The sequence below is a fragment of the Aplysia californica genome, unplaced genomic scaffold (genome assembly GCF_000002075.1).
Source record: "Aplysia californica isolate F4 #8 unplaced genomic scaffold, AplCal3.0 scaffold00232, whole genome shotgun sequence".
NCBI lineage: Eukaryota > Metazoa > Mollusca > Gastropoda > Aplysiida > Aplysiidae > Aplysia > Aplysia californica.
Window position 1 is genome coordinate 69,730 of NW_004797502.1, and position 15,696 is coordinate 85,425.

At 40.0% G+C, this 15,696-nt stretch overlaps 1 protein-coding gene across 1 annotated transcript; it reads left to right on the forward strand.

Annotated features, from left to right (window-relative positions):
• The first annotated feature begins 2,417 nt into the window (after window positions 1-2,417).
• On the forward strand, window positions 2,418-15,481 carry LOC101862116 (DNA primase large subunit). The gene is made up of 12 exons (XM_005099980.3): window positions 2,418-2,750; window positions 5,267-5,397; window positions 5,797-5,867; window positions 6,254-6,374; window positions 6,764-6,850; window positions 8,004-8,141; window positions 8,740-8,883; window positions 9,619-9,801; window positions 10,197-10,323; window positions 10,729-10,811; window positions 12,284-12,434; window positions 13,954-15,481. The coding sequence occupies exons 1-12, from the start codon at window positions 2,591-2,593 to the stop codon at window positions 14,136-14,138; spliced, it is 1,581 nt and encodes a 526-aa protein (XP_005100037.1). The 5' UTR covers window positions 2,418-2,590; the 3' UTR covers window positions 14,139-15,481.
• Window positions 15,482-15,696: the final 215 nt, after the last annotated feature.

Sequence of the window (15,696 nt, forward strand, 5' to 3'; positions counted from 1 at the left end):
TCTCGTGGCCTAGAGGTTAATGTGTTCGCCTCTCATTCAAAGTAAAAATCAAAGGTCCCAGGTTCGAATCCAGGTAGCCACTTAAAATTTTTCTTCTCTGAAATTGTTTCCTTTCACCTCCTTTCCTGCTCTCTAGCAATGTTCTATCGTCTACTGCTTTCGTCTCCTCTTTCTGCCCCCACCTCCTCAACTACTTTGCCCCCTCCTCTGAGCACCTGACTCTTTCTGCAGCCTTTCTACTTTTACTCCTTGGCTCCTTAGTGCTGTCTTTCAGCCACACCCTTGATTTTCTGGTAGGAAAAATCTACACCTAGCCTTCTCGGACAAGGGCGGAAAATCTAGTAGGTCCCGTGTGCAAGTTGCGCAGGTTAAAGATCCCTTGGTGGTCTAAAATCGATAAGAGTAGGCTTCGGCCGCCACCCGGGCAAAATTCTAAATTTCTTACCCGCTGAAAATGTTTTACTGCGCGCTCATAATATAACTTTATGCAGTTGTGAGCACCGTAAAACATTTACCAAAATAAAACAACAGAAAAACAAACAAAACAAACAAACAAAAAAGACTTTGTAGGGGCGCTCCATTAGCTCGGTTGGTATCATGATGGACTACGGTGCAAATATTCCTGGTTTGAATTACAGAATGTGCGTTCTTGAACTCTGGTAGTTTTGTGGAGTTTTCAAGGTTCTCAACCCATTTGTCTCGGTCCTATTGGAGATGGAAGTTAAATTAAGAGATTCTGTCTCTCAATAACCTAAAAGTGTTGATAAGAACGTTAAACCAATAATGTACTTAGTTACTAGACATTACCTAATAGTCAGTCTTAGAGTGCCCTGAAGCCTCAATACCTGCTGTCAGATTCGGAACCTGTGATTGTGTGTAGGTGCTGGGCCACGGCTCTGTCACATTTCCCACCCAGCTGCTGACATTTTCTGTCCCCGTCTTTTTATGCGAGAAAAATTCTGAAATTATGCAAACTGAGCTCAAAAATGTGAAAATAGGGCACTCTATTAATTTTATCAAAGAATGATAAAGGAAAATAATCAGAAATTATGAAAAAAAATTATCAAATTTTGCTAAATTATGCGGGGTGCATAAAACAACGGGGGACAGCATTTTAGAGACATACCCCTCCCTTCCAAAAAATACAAATAAATAAATAAAATACTCCCCCTCCCCCAACACACACACGCGCACACGTACACACAAACACACACACACGCACGCACGCACGCACGCATACACGCACACACATGCATGTACACACACACACACACACACACACACACACACACACACACACACACCAAAACACACCAAAACACACCAAAACACATACACAAGCACATACACACATATCAACGAACATAAACACACACACACACACACACACACACACACACACACACACACACACACACACACACACACACATACACACATGCACATATATACACACGCACACACCTTGTACTATTCGTATTCGACTTTTGTCCCTGCCTGCTTTATTAAAAAATGTCGCTGTTTCAATATTAATTAGCCTTGTCCTTAGAGTGTACGTTCTGTGGCAGTGCGAGAAGCGGATGCGCCAGTGAATCAAATAGATTTATATTATTCCTCTGCTCTAACGGCCACCTGTACTTGTAAGTCAATCACCTACGACCACTTCCAACTTCTCACTTTCTTTTGTTTTCCATATTAATAGTGATACTATCTAAGACGTACAACAAACAATAATCAACTTTCCCCTTCACGGTGGATGGCCGCCTTAGACAGTTTTGATTGTATTAAGAAAAAATGTTTATAGGACTGCATAGTTACACATGCAATAGGGGCCTATGGTAAATGTGTGTATGTTTCTGTGTAGAGAGGGGGAGAGGGAGAGGGAGAGGGAGAGGGAGAGAGAGAGAGAGAGAGAGAGAGAGAGAGAGAGAGAGAGAGAGAGAGAGCACGCATTGCCTCCATCAAATGATACTACTACGGTACTTTTGTCATCAGTAGCTTACTCGCAGACATACGGTATAGATACTGGACAAGTTGACAACATGGCTTGGAGCAGCAAAACAACAGACACAATTGCTGCAACTCAAGACAGAGTGAAGTGGATGCACAGAATTCTACACTTAGTGTAGAATTCTGTGAGTGGATGCCATGATCGCCCACGCCAGTCGGCAAGGCACCGGATATACTAATATTATTATGATGATGATGAGCTTACTATTACCAAAGAGATAGTTGTATGGGATGTAATTGGAGGGGAAGTTAGACCAGGGGGTGGGAATAAGGGGAATTGGGTGCTCACATGGCTAATAAGAATGTTTCTAAATTAATGAATAGGCCTATTACATTGAAATTTTAGGCTAATGATAAAAAGTATGTAAAAGTAAAACTGCGAAAAAGAATTCTGCGATCCAACATGTGGATCACTTTCACAATTTCCGAAACGAAATAAAAATGGCGCCAGCTGAAATTCTATGAAGAACAAAAAGTCGACTGCTAGGCATAGTGACAGAGTGTGCAAATTATTTAACACTTTTGTTAACTTCTTCGCAGTGTCTGGTCACCACATAGTTATTAAGGACAGCAGGTAGTCATGGATTTTGGAAACAGATCGAAAGCGCGCTCGAAGGTTGATGAGAGTAATGTAACAATTGACGAACACTACCCACATCGCTTGCAGCTGTACAGCACCCCGCCCTCAGGCACCATTTCTCTTCAGGAATTTGAAGAACTGGCAGTTGAAAGACTGAAGGGTTTGCTTCTTTTTGTTTTTTCTTTGATTATATTGATTTAGAATCTACTTAATTTAAGGTACTGTCGAACCTGTACAATAAGACGGCCACCTGTGTACAAACGGCCACTTTCCATTTCCCCCCTTGCGTTTTTTCTCTACATGATGTAAAATCTGTCCAACGCAGCCGCGGCCACCATATTATATATATTTTAACACACAACCCCTTTAACACCAAACAATAACACCTGTCTTAGACGGCCACCTTAGTGACTCCATTACGTTTTGTCATAAATTGTGCTTTTTTGGCCCCTGGTGTTGTGGGCGAGAAATTCAATCGCCTGTTGTCCTGTCGTTTTATTGTTAGTGTTGTTAGAGGTAATCCCTCCAACCGATCATATTGCGTAGGTCCCTCCCATTGTTGACCAATAGGTAACAAATTTTCTGCTGCTGGTGAGGTAAGTGTGTGATCCCTCCTAACCCATCTAGATCTAAGCCCCGCCCAGAACTCGCACAAAATCGTAAATGAGATGAGAGTGGTCACTGTTTAGGCCCTACCCAATCTGTAACAAGGTAACAATGGACGTCAACATGAGCTTGTGACAGAAGCGTCGCTCGTTCTCCGAGTGGTGGCGACCCATTGTGTTTGTTTTACAGCGCTCGGATCTTCCTTGTCATTTCGATTTATTTTACCCAGGCACAAAAGCCTGGAAAAAAAAAAAAACACCTAGCGAAAACAACAACAATAATAAGAACAATGCGGCTACCTTCGATTTGGACCTCAGAAAGGAATGGTTTGTTTTCTTTATCTTGATCAGTCCTGCCTAAGACGGCCACCTGTTTTACGGCCACTTTTCACTTTGACAATGGGTGGCCGTCTTACACAGATTCGACTGTATTTTTGAGGACCGATTTAATAAAAGCAACAGTTTTTCTCTATCTTAAGTCAAGACAACATGATGAAGTTACAACCTAAAGTGACAGTAAACTTGGCTTGTGCTAGCGGCCAAACCGTAAACAGGAGCCTGCCATTACAAACCAGAAAGCAGGCAGATCAGGGAACAATAGAATTTCTCCCTTGAAAATTCCTTGCCCTTTGCCTTTTACTACGACTAGAGATTTTTATTGAGAGGCGAAGGCCTCATGATATTAACTCTTTCACTACCGGGGGGGTTTTCCTCACCTGGACCGAGCCCCGTCTGTGACCTATTTTCTGATTCTGCCTACCCCTCAGACAAATTAAAGATTTTGAGTTCATTTTCAATATTCGTACTAGCCACATGATGTTATTATACAGTAGTCTCCTCCTAAGATCCCACCGCTTATGGTCCCAGTTCGCCTAAGATCCCGCTGTTTTGGAAAAACAGAATGTTTACTATATAAATGAAAGTCACCCCTAAGATCCCGCTCTGAAGGAGAAGCTACATTCGACTAAGATCCCGCTTTTCAGGTCTTAATTTAGTTTGTTTTTATTTAAGAAAAAAGAAGAAACCACCTGGGCGAGCTCAGCTGATCAATCAAGTAGAGAAAATGTGCGATCATTGTACGGTCCGTCGTGTAAAAAATCCTTCACTCTCATGAATGTGATCACTCCTCTGTTGTAAATGTTGATAAGCGGTTACATGATTATGTTTACCCCAGACGGGATGGCACCAAGGTGTGAACTCGTGGATGCCTTGCTTTCCCCGATCTCCTGAGCTGCCCGCCTCATCTTACATCACACACCAGGTGGGGAGGGCCTACAAGCAAGCGTCAGACTGCATTCTATCAGACTGTGAACTCGTGGACACTTAGGTTTTCCCGACCATCGCTCTCGTCTTTCAGTTTTGCACTCTAACTTCCTAGACAGACTGGCGCCCATGATCGTGGCCTGTGCGATTGCCTTTGCGTAATGTGGTCATCTGTTGAACCTGCCTTTCATTTTATTTTATTTTTGGTCGGTGTGGTCACAACACAATGATTTTTGATGCACCATGACATGAGCGGGGAACTCCATTTGAGATGGAAAGCAATACATTTTTGGTGTGTGGGGGGGGGGGGGGCATTGCTTGAAACCAACTGGTTCCCACCTGACACAGTACTTTTTCAAAAGCCCCACCCTCCACCCCCAAGCGAATAAAAAGGAAAAACTGACTTCTGAAAAGAACTTTTAGTGCCCAGGAGTCACGTCAGTTCTTTTAAAGTAAGGGAAGATCATTGTACAGGTTATGGGCCTGACCATGAGTTACTGTGGATTCTTCCCCCTCGCCATTCGGCTAAGTTCCCGGTTCGCCTAAGACCCTCATTTTCCTTGCTCCTGAGCACCGGGATCTTAGGTGGGGACTACTATGAAAGTAAAGGGGAAACAATGGCCTATTTCAACATTTTGCTGAAAACAATCTTTTTTAGCCTGATGATTTAAGTTTCGATAATTCCAAAAGTCGGTGTGGTAGTGAAAGAGTTAATTAGGTCTAGTAGGCCTTTAATAAATGACTTCATTTTTGTTATATATAATGGCACTGATTTTTTAAAAATGCATGGATATATAATATATTTCAGTTTTGAAAGCTGTGGAGACGATTGGAATCACGCATCAAAAGGGAACTCCGAAATACCTTGAGCTGTTGACGAAAGAAATCTCTGCTACCAAATTGAAGGACTCTATTCTTCAGAAGCGGAAATTGCCACCAGTATGTGTGTTTGTGAAATGTTTTTTGTAATTGTTAACTGCTTTGTAAAACTTTCAAATAAGTTTGCAGAATGTGGTACCCATTGGACCCTTTTCTGTCTTTCTAGGGATGGAATGTTGTATGTTTGTTCTTTTTTTTTGGGGGGGGGGGAGGGGGGGGGCATATTTTTTTTAAGTTAAAATTTTGGAAGGCAGGTGCATAAAAAACACTGTAAATATACTGCAATTCTAATTACCTATTGTGATTGAAATTTTGGCAACTCGTAGTCATGGGGTTTGGGATATCTTTTAATTTTGTCTGTTTTTAACCTGTCTGGGTAAATTGTAGGTGATGTTGAGGAATAGTCTTGTTGACTTTGCTCGCTCTTTACTCTCTCATTGATGGTTCTCTTTTTCCTAGGGAGAGGAAGTTGAGAACAGAGTTCGGGATCACATTTCTCATTTTATTCTGAGATTGGCATATTGCAGATCGTAAGTATTTTCTATAATTTGAAAAGAAACATTTTCTTGAAAACTCACATTTTATTGTGTTGCAAAAACTTTTGTTTCATGCTTCAATGAATTTAGTAGCACCTCCTAATGTTAAAAATAAAAATCTGATATTCAGAGCTCATGATTTCAATTTGTCTTTCTTTTTTCTTTTTATTAGAAAAGTGAATTAACTGATCAAAGTTCTACTTATGTGGAAAGGATAGATTCATTTTTCACCCTCTTTTGAGGGTAAATGAAGGACAAGACTCCTTGAAAGTGGTCCCTTTTACTCTTTGCTGTTGTTTTTTTAATGCATAGGGAGATATATCCCCCTCACTCACTTCCTCCGTAGTTTATTTTGCCCTGATTTCTTTGCTCCATTTCAGAGAAGACCTGAGAAGATGGTTCCTCACTCAAGAATTAGACTTGTTCAGATTTCGGTTCCAGGAGGAAAATACAGAGAGTAAGGCCAGGTTTCTAAAGTGTGCAGGACTGAAGTACAAACCAGTGAGTGTTTTTCTTGAAATCAAATTAAGATTTGAGGGTCTTGCTTTGCACTCTGATAATATCTTTTTTTCTGAACAAGAGTGTTTGATAATGCCAATCTGTACTCATGTAGATATTAGGGAATACATATATATGTGTTACGTGTCTATGAAAATTGATACATATTCATAAGCAGTTTTTCTGCAGTGGTAAATTATCAGAAATGGAGAAATATATAGTGCTATTTTCGTTGTGGATGCTTTTCTTTCTTTTTTTAAAACTGTTCAATGATTAGTACTTACAAACAGCGACTTTAATTACTGTTAGAAGAAAGATTGGCTGGAGTTAACGTGCCACATGCTACTGATATAAAAACATATAAACAACAATTCTGTTGAATTTATTCCCAGGTTTCTACAGAAGAACGGGACTCAGTTGTCAAAGAGCTGGATGGTACAGATCACTTGACAAACACCACAGACCTTGAATATTATAAGGTGCGTTTCTGGATAAGAAAATGTTTATATTTGTCCTATTTTGTCACCTCAGTTTATTTTTTTGCGCATGTGTGGGCAGTGGATATAGATGTATTTGTTCAAGTTTTATACCCTCATCCACACCATTTAAGTCATTTAAAAAAGCTGCTTCAACTCTGCCTGTCAGGGCCAATTCGGGCTGAGAAGGATACATCTCAGCAGAAAAATGGAGATGCTCAGTAAAAATTTTCCCCCACAGAAATCTAACTCACCACAGATGCTATGTCGATTAATGTGTACTTAATAGGGATGAACAATAATAAGTAATAAAAATAGCATTTGTATAGCACATATCCTGCTCGACAGAAAGCTCTATACGCTTTACACTATATTATTTATATTATTACCTCAGCAGACCATAGAACACTCTGAAACATTCTCAGCTTCCCGGTAAGCAGGTGATAAAGCGCTCAAACACTAACAAACTGACAAAATCTTTCACTGTCTATAGCTGGGTACCCATTCCCACCTGGGTGAAGTGAGAAAAATTTGTGTAAAGTGCCTTTACCAAGGACACAATGCTAGGCCCCTTATGGAATTCGAACCCAAGGCTGTACGGTTGCGAGTCTGAAAGTCTAACCACTGGGCCACCGATGCCACAAGGACAAGGAAGTAGCTTATAGGCAGAGGAAGTACCTTGGGCAAGTCAAATGTTCTGGCCTATACCTAGTTGGTGTGAACTCTGGACCCTTAAGATTTTTGTGGCTGTCTTAGACTCAGAGCACTGTGTATGAAATGTCACTGACCATGAGGTAAAGAATGTAAAAGATCTGATTAAGATACCCTTGATCATGCCTTCAGGTATCAGAGAATCTGTAGACGGACAAGGCTCGTTTTCTTGGTTCAACAAATCTCTTTGTCTCAGTTTTTTCTTGAATTAAGGTTCACTTCAAATTCAAAAGCCAAAATCAGATTTGGTTGTAGTTTGAGTTTGATTGCAGCTCTGACTATAATTTTTTTAATTTGATATTTCAAATCTGTATTCTGTGTTACTCTTTCTTGTGAAAGTGAATTTGATATTTCATCCATAGAGAAATAGTAAAAACATTTTCTTACAATACATTGTTTGATGTTAGGTTAATTTCAATTACAAGTTTAACAACCCCTCTTTCAGGTACCTTTTACGGAAGCTCTTGATTTGGTGCGAGGGAGAAAAGTGTTCTTGCGAGCTGGATTTGCTTACGTTCCAAGAGATGACTTGGTTTCCATTCTCCTCTCAGTGTTTAGAGTTCAGCTCTCGCATGCCTTAGCGGTACGTGAAATGTTCATTATAATTTGTACAGTAAAACTTGTGTAAGGGGAAGCCTTTTTACTTCTGTGAATGGTAGACACTTCAGAGATGTAGAGTAATTTATGGAGTAGTAAGATGAGCAAAAGTCTCTGAATTATAAGATCAATGTACAAGAAGCCATGGAATCATTTTTCTGCCATTTTTTTCCTCATAGTTGGAGTGACTCACTCATCTCATTGGCCCTCTGCCTGTATGTTTGTGTTAGAAAGAAAAGAGGAGAACGAAATACTCATTGTGTATTGTTTCTGTTTTTACCCCATTTTTAAGCTGTCAGCAGTTGTGAGAAAAACTACTCATGTGGATAAAGTTGTTTTTTTACCTGATATATAATATATATACAGTGGAGTTTGCTTGAATTGAAATCTGTGAGGCGGATGGATTTTCTTCGGTTTAGCCTCGTCTTAGTTTAGATAGAGAGATGGCTCAAATGTCAAAGAATAAAAACCAGGGGTTCTATTGATGTCTTTCGGTTTACCACTGTTTTCAGATTAACCATGTTCAGTTTAAGCGGACCCCATGTACGTCAATCCTTTGCCCCTGATCCTGTGTTTTCTTGCAGATTACGGCGCGGGCACTGCCGGGCATGGAGGAAGATGGACGCCTGTTGCCCATGCTGTGTGGCCTCAGTAAAAGGTACCTGGGTCAGGACTACAGCGTCAAGAAACAGAACGTTGGTGTTGTTACTGCTGATATGATTGATATGGTATGCACTAAGATATAAAGAGTTTAATTGTTGATAAAATAAGATAAAATAAATCTATATTGTCCAGATGTTGGCACTTTGGTTTTGTATTTCACCACACACATGAGCATGTGCATGCACACCCATATACTCATCTTCTCTTCTTCGCACTTACAAAATATGTTTATATTCACAGACCCACAGTAAGAAGTATAAGATATAAATGAACAGTTATTAGTTATAATGTAGGCCTATAAGCTGAATACATAGTCAGTATTCTGATATGATGGCATTCTGATATTACATGCTTTTGAGGTCATAGAAATGCTATTTTGCAAAATGATTGAGGAAGGAGATTAATGGATGATGATAAGAATGACTTTCTTTAGGTCTTTTACTTTACAATTATGCAATTGTTGGCTGAAAAATAAAGGTCAAGTGATAAGTTGCAGTCTCTATTCCTTTCTTTGAAAGGCTTACACTTTGTTGGCCAGCCCATTGTTTCTAATTTATTGTAATATCAAATTTGGTGAGTATAGATTCAGTCCAGAAATGGAAATTTAGTTTGGTAAATGAAATTGACTCCTAGAAGCCAGTTCACAGTTTTCGTTCCCAAAGGAATGATGATATAGTCTTTTATAATTATTTGTATATATATGTATTTTATGTTCTTGTGAAACTACCAATTTTGTTGTCATTTGCTATCATCATGACTGCAGAACTAATAATTTTGTTTCTCGTTCCTGATGTCCCCAGCTGTCGAAGAAGTCGTTCCCCCTGTGCATGCAGAATGTCCATGTCCATCTCAAACAGAGCCACCATCTTCGCCACGGCAGCAGACTTCAGTACGGCCTTTTCCTCAAGGGTATTGGCCTGTCCTTGGAAGAGGCTGTGAAATACTTCCGAATAGAATTTATGAAAAGCATGGACGTTGATACGGTGAGCATGAGGGAGGGAGAAGGGATATTAGGGCTGCTGTAGTTATTTGGCATAATCATAGATCATCTGTCAATGTCTGACAATGACCAATGTATCCGCTGAGGAGAATATCTCTTAAATGAAATGGAAAAATTAAAGGTTAAGATGACTTGTGGCTTCTGCTAAGGCTAATGAGACCAATTCTAGTGCAGAAAAGTTTCCCACATTTCGAGCTTGTAAAAGATTCATTTGCACTTGTGGATGTGCACAGCTTGAGAGTTTTTCTCTTGGCTTCAGTATTTCTTATTTTTAAATATTCACATTTGATGTATAATAGTCTCACTATTGTCAAAGTCCCTAGTTTTGTTGCTGTCTGGTTACTCTTAACTTTACCTGAGTGTCTTTCGTTTTTCCAGTTTGACAAGAAATATTCCTATGGTATACGGTACAACTACGGCAAAGAGGGCAAGAAGACGGACTACACACCGTTTGGCTGTATGAAAATCATCATGAACAACCCACCTGCCACTGGGGACTCACATGGTATACAAAACACCTTGCTCTTTCTGTCTTATGGTTCATAAGTTTACATGCAGTTTTCTATCAGTTATTATCTTGGACAGTCACTGTCATATTTCGTTTGTTTGTTGTTGTTTTGTTTTTTGGGGGGAGGGGTAGCCATTTGTACACATGATTGTCTGTGACAGGTAGCCATTGGAGCATGGTCAACTGTTTGTTTGATTATTATTATTATTATTGTTGTTGTTGTCTTAGGCTGCAAAACAAAACTGCAGTCTTCTTTGGCCTATTTGTAAATCATTTTGGGGGTTTTCATCAGAGATGTGTGTTTTCCATTTGAAACTTGATGCTCCATTCCACAAATTGTTTTATTGTCGCCCTCTAGTCCTTACATTGTAACTGTACTCTCTCTCTCTCTTTCTCTTTCAGGTTGTCCTTTCCGTCATTTTGACACAGATTTGCTGAAACAAAGAATATCTTCACAAGGTTTGACGAAAGAGGGAGTTGAGACGGTATGTATCAATATATGTACTGGTGCATTTCTTTGTTTGTTTTTTGTTGCAAACTTACAAACTCGTAAATTCTGTGATTAGTGTAAGATTTTTGGTAAGTTTCCCCCCTTCCCATTTGAACTGCTTGGTTTAGTGCTTAGGTTTAGGGTTGCAGATATGTCTTACAAGAACAGGAAACAGCAGGGTGTGATCGTTGTGATCCATGAGGATGTGGAGGGTTATACTTTAGCCTACTTTTACTAGTTTCTCTATACAGTGGAAACCATATATAACAGGCCCGGTAATAACAGGGATTTTTTAAATCCCCGTTTTTTCCTACTCTTTGTCTTTATTAGAAGTTATCGACAATAACAGGGCCTCATCGGAACCCAACCGGTTATAGCAGGGACAAATTCTCGTTACAACGTGTAAAAAGTAAGAGAGAGAGAGAGTAACGCAGTGATGGAGCAAGCCCACGCAAGCCATGCCACTGCAAGCACACGCAGCTTGTGAAGCGAGAGAGGGCTGCGGTGTGCTTCAGACCTCGATCTAGCCCGAAACTTAGCAACACACACGCGTAATGTGTCACCAACGATGTCAAGCTCACGAGAAAATGCCTTTCAATTGACAAAAAATATGAAATAATCCAGGCTGTTGACAAAAAGCAAGCTCCACTGGCAGAGATTTGTCGTCAGTTCGACATTCCACAAGGGTCGATTCACACCATTATCAAGGATAGAGAGAAGATAGTGGCACCATACTCCAATGGAAAGTTTGCTCTGGGTCGAAAGAAGATGAGACTACCAGATGCAGATGCTGTGGACCAAGCTTTTCTGATGTGAGGCAATGGAGAGAGTTGGTGCCAAAACCCCTGTTCGTGGGTACTTGTGGCAAAGGAAACTACCCGTGAATAAGTACAGCTGGATTAGTCCACAAATGCTCACTTTCCTTGCATTTCTGATTTAACAGGGATCGGATATAACAAGACATTTTCTCTACTCCCACCATCCCTGTTATATCAGGTTTCCACTGTTAATGGTAATGTTTTGAGCAACACTTTACAAATCTCTTTAACCTGTTCAATTCCTTGCAGAGTCCCACCCTGGGTCCTTCCTGAATCGAATTGGACGAAATGCTGTTGTGTTCTCGAAGAAATTCATTATAATCTGTAATTAATTGCTTTGTCAATAGAAATCGTACACTACACTTTAGCGCACACATAATGAAATCGGCGGGATGTACTAATTTTGAGTACAAAGAAAAACATCATGTATAAAAATAATTCAGAACCTGAAAATATGTTCGTAGTGTACATTCTAGACTATACAATTTTAACTAAAATATGGTTATGGCACAAGGTAAGCTTGTTTTTATTCTTCCAAGTGTAGTCATAAATAAGCCATAGATCAGCCATTATGATTTCACAGCTAATTTGATATTAAACTAATTTTGTGTAGCAGAGTTTTAACCCTTTCCTCTTCTGCTTGACTCAGGTGATGAAGTATACCAAAGGCGGTCACTGTCAGGTGGCTTGTGCCAAATACTTTGAGCTGACTCATGGGATCAGTGACAGCGGCACAGAGGTGGAGATGGTTATACAGCACCCGAACCAGTACTTTGAGCGCAGTCAGAAGTTGCTCAATGGTAAGTCGAGAGAAATACAGTTGAACCTTCTCTAACAGCTATCTGTAAAAAGAAGAAAAAAAAGAATCACCTGTACAAATAGCCATTTCCCATTCATACACACCCTCACCCCTTGCTTTTGTTTTACATGATAATAGTGACATTGGGAAAGAAGTACAACCGTCTAAAGCAAATACTTTTCTGCTAGACTATGGGTAGCTGCCTTAGACAATTTTTAAGGAACAGTCCAGGTCTTATGAGTGGTTGGAGGGTGCCACTAATAGTTCTACTTTACTTCATTGAAACAGTAAACAGCATTTTAACGAGTACTCTAAACGCAGCCGAAAATTACTCAATGGTAGGTTAAGTCAGGTCCATCGACATACCATCATGTTTTCTGTTTCACCAGCTGTGAACTGACAACTCCTGCACACCCAAACATGATCTGGGGGGCCCTCGTGGCCTAGAGGTTATGGTGTTCACCTCTCATTCAATAGGCATTAATAGTTGTAAAGCGCATAGAGCATGCTCTTGAGCATGGATATGCTCCATATAAATGCAATAATTATTATTATTATTAATAGGCCCCGGATAGTGATGGAAATTTTTCTTCTCTAAATTGACTCCTTTCACCTCCTTTCCTTCTCTATAACAATGTTCTGTCGTCTGCTTTCGCCTCCACCTCCACTTTCTGCCCCCACCCCCTCACCTCCTTTCCCCCCTCCTCTGGGCTCCTGACTCTTTCTACAACCTTTCTACTGCTACTCCTTGGCTCCTCCTTACTGCCGTCTTTCAGCCACACCCCTGATCTTGTGGTAGGAAAGATTTACACCTAGCCTTCTCGAACAAGGGCGAAAAATCTTGGAGGTCCCGTGTGAAAGTTGTACACGTTCAAGATCCCTTGGTGGCCCAAAATCGACAAGAGTAGGCCTCGGCCGCCACCCGGACAAAATTCAAAATTTCCTACCAACTGAAAATGTTTAAATGTGTCCCCCACGCTCAGATGACCTTAAATGCAGTTGCGAGCGCCGTAAAAACTTACCCTAACCCCACCCCCAAAAAATCCCCCGTGATCTCATATTCATACCAGTTGCAGACTGATGTGAAATCAAGAAAATCATTAATACGGTACTGGATTTTCTCCTGCCTAGTTTATGCTTGGAAATCTTTCTTACAGAATGAAAAAAAAATGTTTACCGTTTCTGGAGCTTTATTTTCACTACAGTGTCTTTAGAAGCCATTGCATTCTCTCAAAATCTCGCATAATGGAAATCGGTGTATGTTTCACTATGTCGAGAAGAGGAAAGTGACTCAAAGCTGATAATGTTATTGGGCTGTTGGTAAATAATACTTTTTGCCTTTGTTAAATCTCACCGACGATGTGCTTCTCTTTACTCACACTAAATGACCTTTATTGTGTCAATACACTTCTTTTTACTCTGGCTAAAGTAAACGACCATTATTAATTTGATGTGTTCTTCTTTCCTCAAATCTCACTACTGCTGGTGTGACATGATGGTGATTTCCTTGTATTTTTAAGGTCCAGCAAAGCCTTCATCGACACCTAGAACTGTGAAAATTGTCAGCTCACAGTCCAGCACACCGGGTTCATCTGGCGGCAGTGCAGTTGTCGTGAAATCGGAGCCAATAGATGAAGACATGGACGATGATATGGGGTTCTCTGCGACAGAGCTGGCGTCATTAGATGAGATGGCTGCGGCGTGATGTGAAAATGTGCAAAGTTGTTTATTTATGACTAGTTTACGTCAACTCGTGTGTAATATTTCCTGTTAATTATTTGGTAATTTTTTTAATTGACAAAGCCTGATTTGTAACAAATTCTCCTTTTATTTTGTATGTCATGGATTGAAAATAAGAGGCACAACATCCGAGTTGTTTGCATAGGACATTCAATTTAGATGAAAGTGAGGTCTGACAAATTGACAAATTTCTAGCTATTTCATTGGGTCCGAGATTGCTGGTGTAAGGTATGTAGTTTATTTACCTTGAATTGTTGCTATTGTTGTTATCCATCCAGCAACAAACTTGATTTAAGAAACAGAAATTTCTATTCTTGAAGGTGAGTTCAAGGTTTTGTTGAGTTCGGTATCGAGGAATGCGTGGTTTACAATATTTTGTAAAATGTATATGTTTTATTTACAATCTGTTTATATGTTCTGTATGAAGTTTCTTCACATTTATTAGTCAGTCAGTGAGTGGTTCTGGAAAAGAATGGAAAATAGTTATAAGCGTCTGTCTTTGTACTGTACATGATATATTCATGTCTGGGCGAATTTGAATTTGACATTTCAAGATTAAGAATCTTTGTCACCATCATCAACTTAACCCTCACTGCTTTTGTTACACATGTTTATGTTTACAGACTGATGAATACGTGATACACAACTTTATTAAATATTTCCTGTTAGGAGCTCATGACATGACTCTTTGGGACAGCGTTATTTTAATCAAGCTTTTGTTGTCTCAATTATAATATATTGGAGTAAATTCAACTGTTGCAATTCTAGTTGATGGATAGAAAAGGTTTTTCACCCCAACCTCCTCCCCACCTGGCACAGTTTAAATCTTTTGAGAGGCAGGCTGCTTTGTCCCTGGCTGTGATAGGTGTGTGTCAGCAGAAAGACAGAGATTTGATAATGACTTCTCGACTGTGTAGTCGAACTTTGGTCTTGTGCATGCTAGGCAAAGAGCATAATCTGTATTCTGTAAACACCAATTATGTTGATTGTGGATAAATGAAAATGTAGATATCATTTCATACTAAAAGGAGGGATAATTATGATGGGTGGGTTGACAAAACAGGGTTAGAGAATAAAGTGGTGGTTGCTATCGAGTGAGAGTAGTACTCATACAGTATCCCAGCTGACAGACAAGTTATCTGCCTATTCCACCCTGGTACTGGGTATAGAAGGCTCGCCTCCTGTCTCTGTTCAAGGCCTTGTCTTGTCACATTGTGGACTGGCTTCCTAAGCTGGTGCTCTGGTGTGGTTTGATCTGTTTGATCTTTATTTCTTATCAAACATCTCTTGTCCTGATCTCTCCTTCTTTTATGTGTTTGTTATGTTACTCTTGTAACACCTAATCTTCGGCACTTATATGACCTTACTGTGTTGCAAATGCCGTAAAACTCTCACTAAAACTAAACTTCCTTAGCCTGTGCCCAGTCCTGAGTCCGCCATCATCTTCTTTTCTTGTTACATTGCCACTGTTATTACTACATTGTTGTTGTTACCACAGCAGAAGTTCAGTCTAGAATGCACAC

Coding starts and splice junctions, on each gene's coding strand:
- LOC101862116 (XM_005099980.3), top strand. CDS start 2,591: ATGGATTTTGGAAACAGATCGAAAGCGCGCTCGAAGGTTGATGAGAGT. Junction 5,868..6,253: donor AGATTGGCATATTGCAGATC/GTAAGTATTTTC, acceptor GCTCCATTTCAG/AGAAGACCTGAGAAGATGGT. Junction 6,851..8,003: donor CAGACCTTGAATATTATAAG/GTGCGTTTCTGG, acceptor CCCCTCTTTCAG/GTACCTTTTACGGAAGCTCT.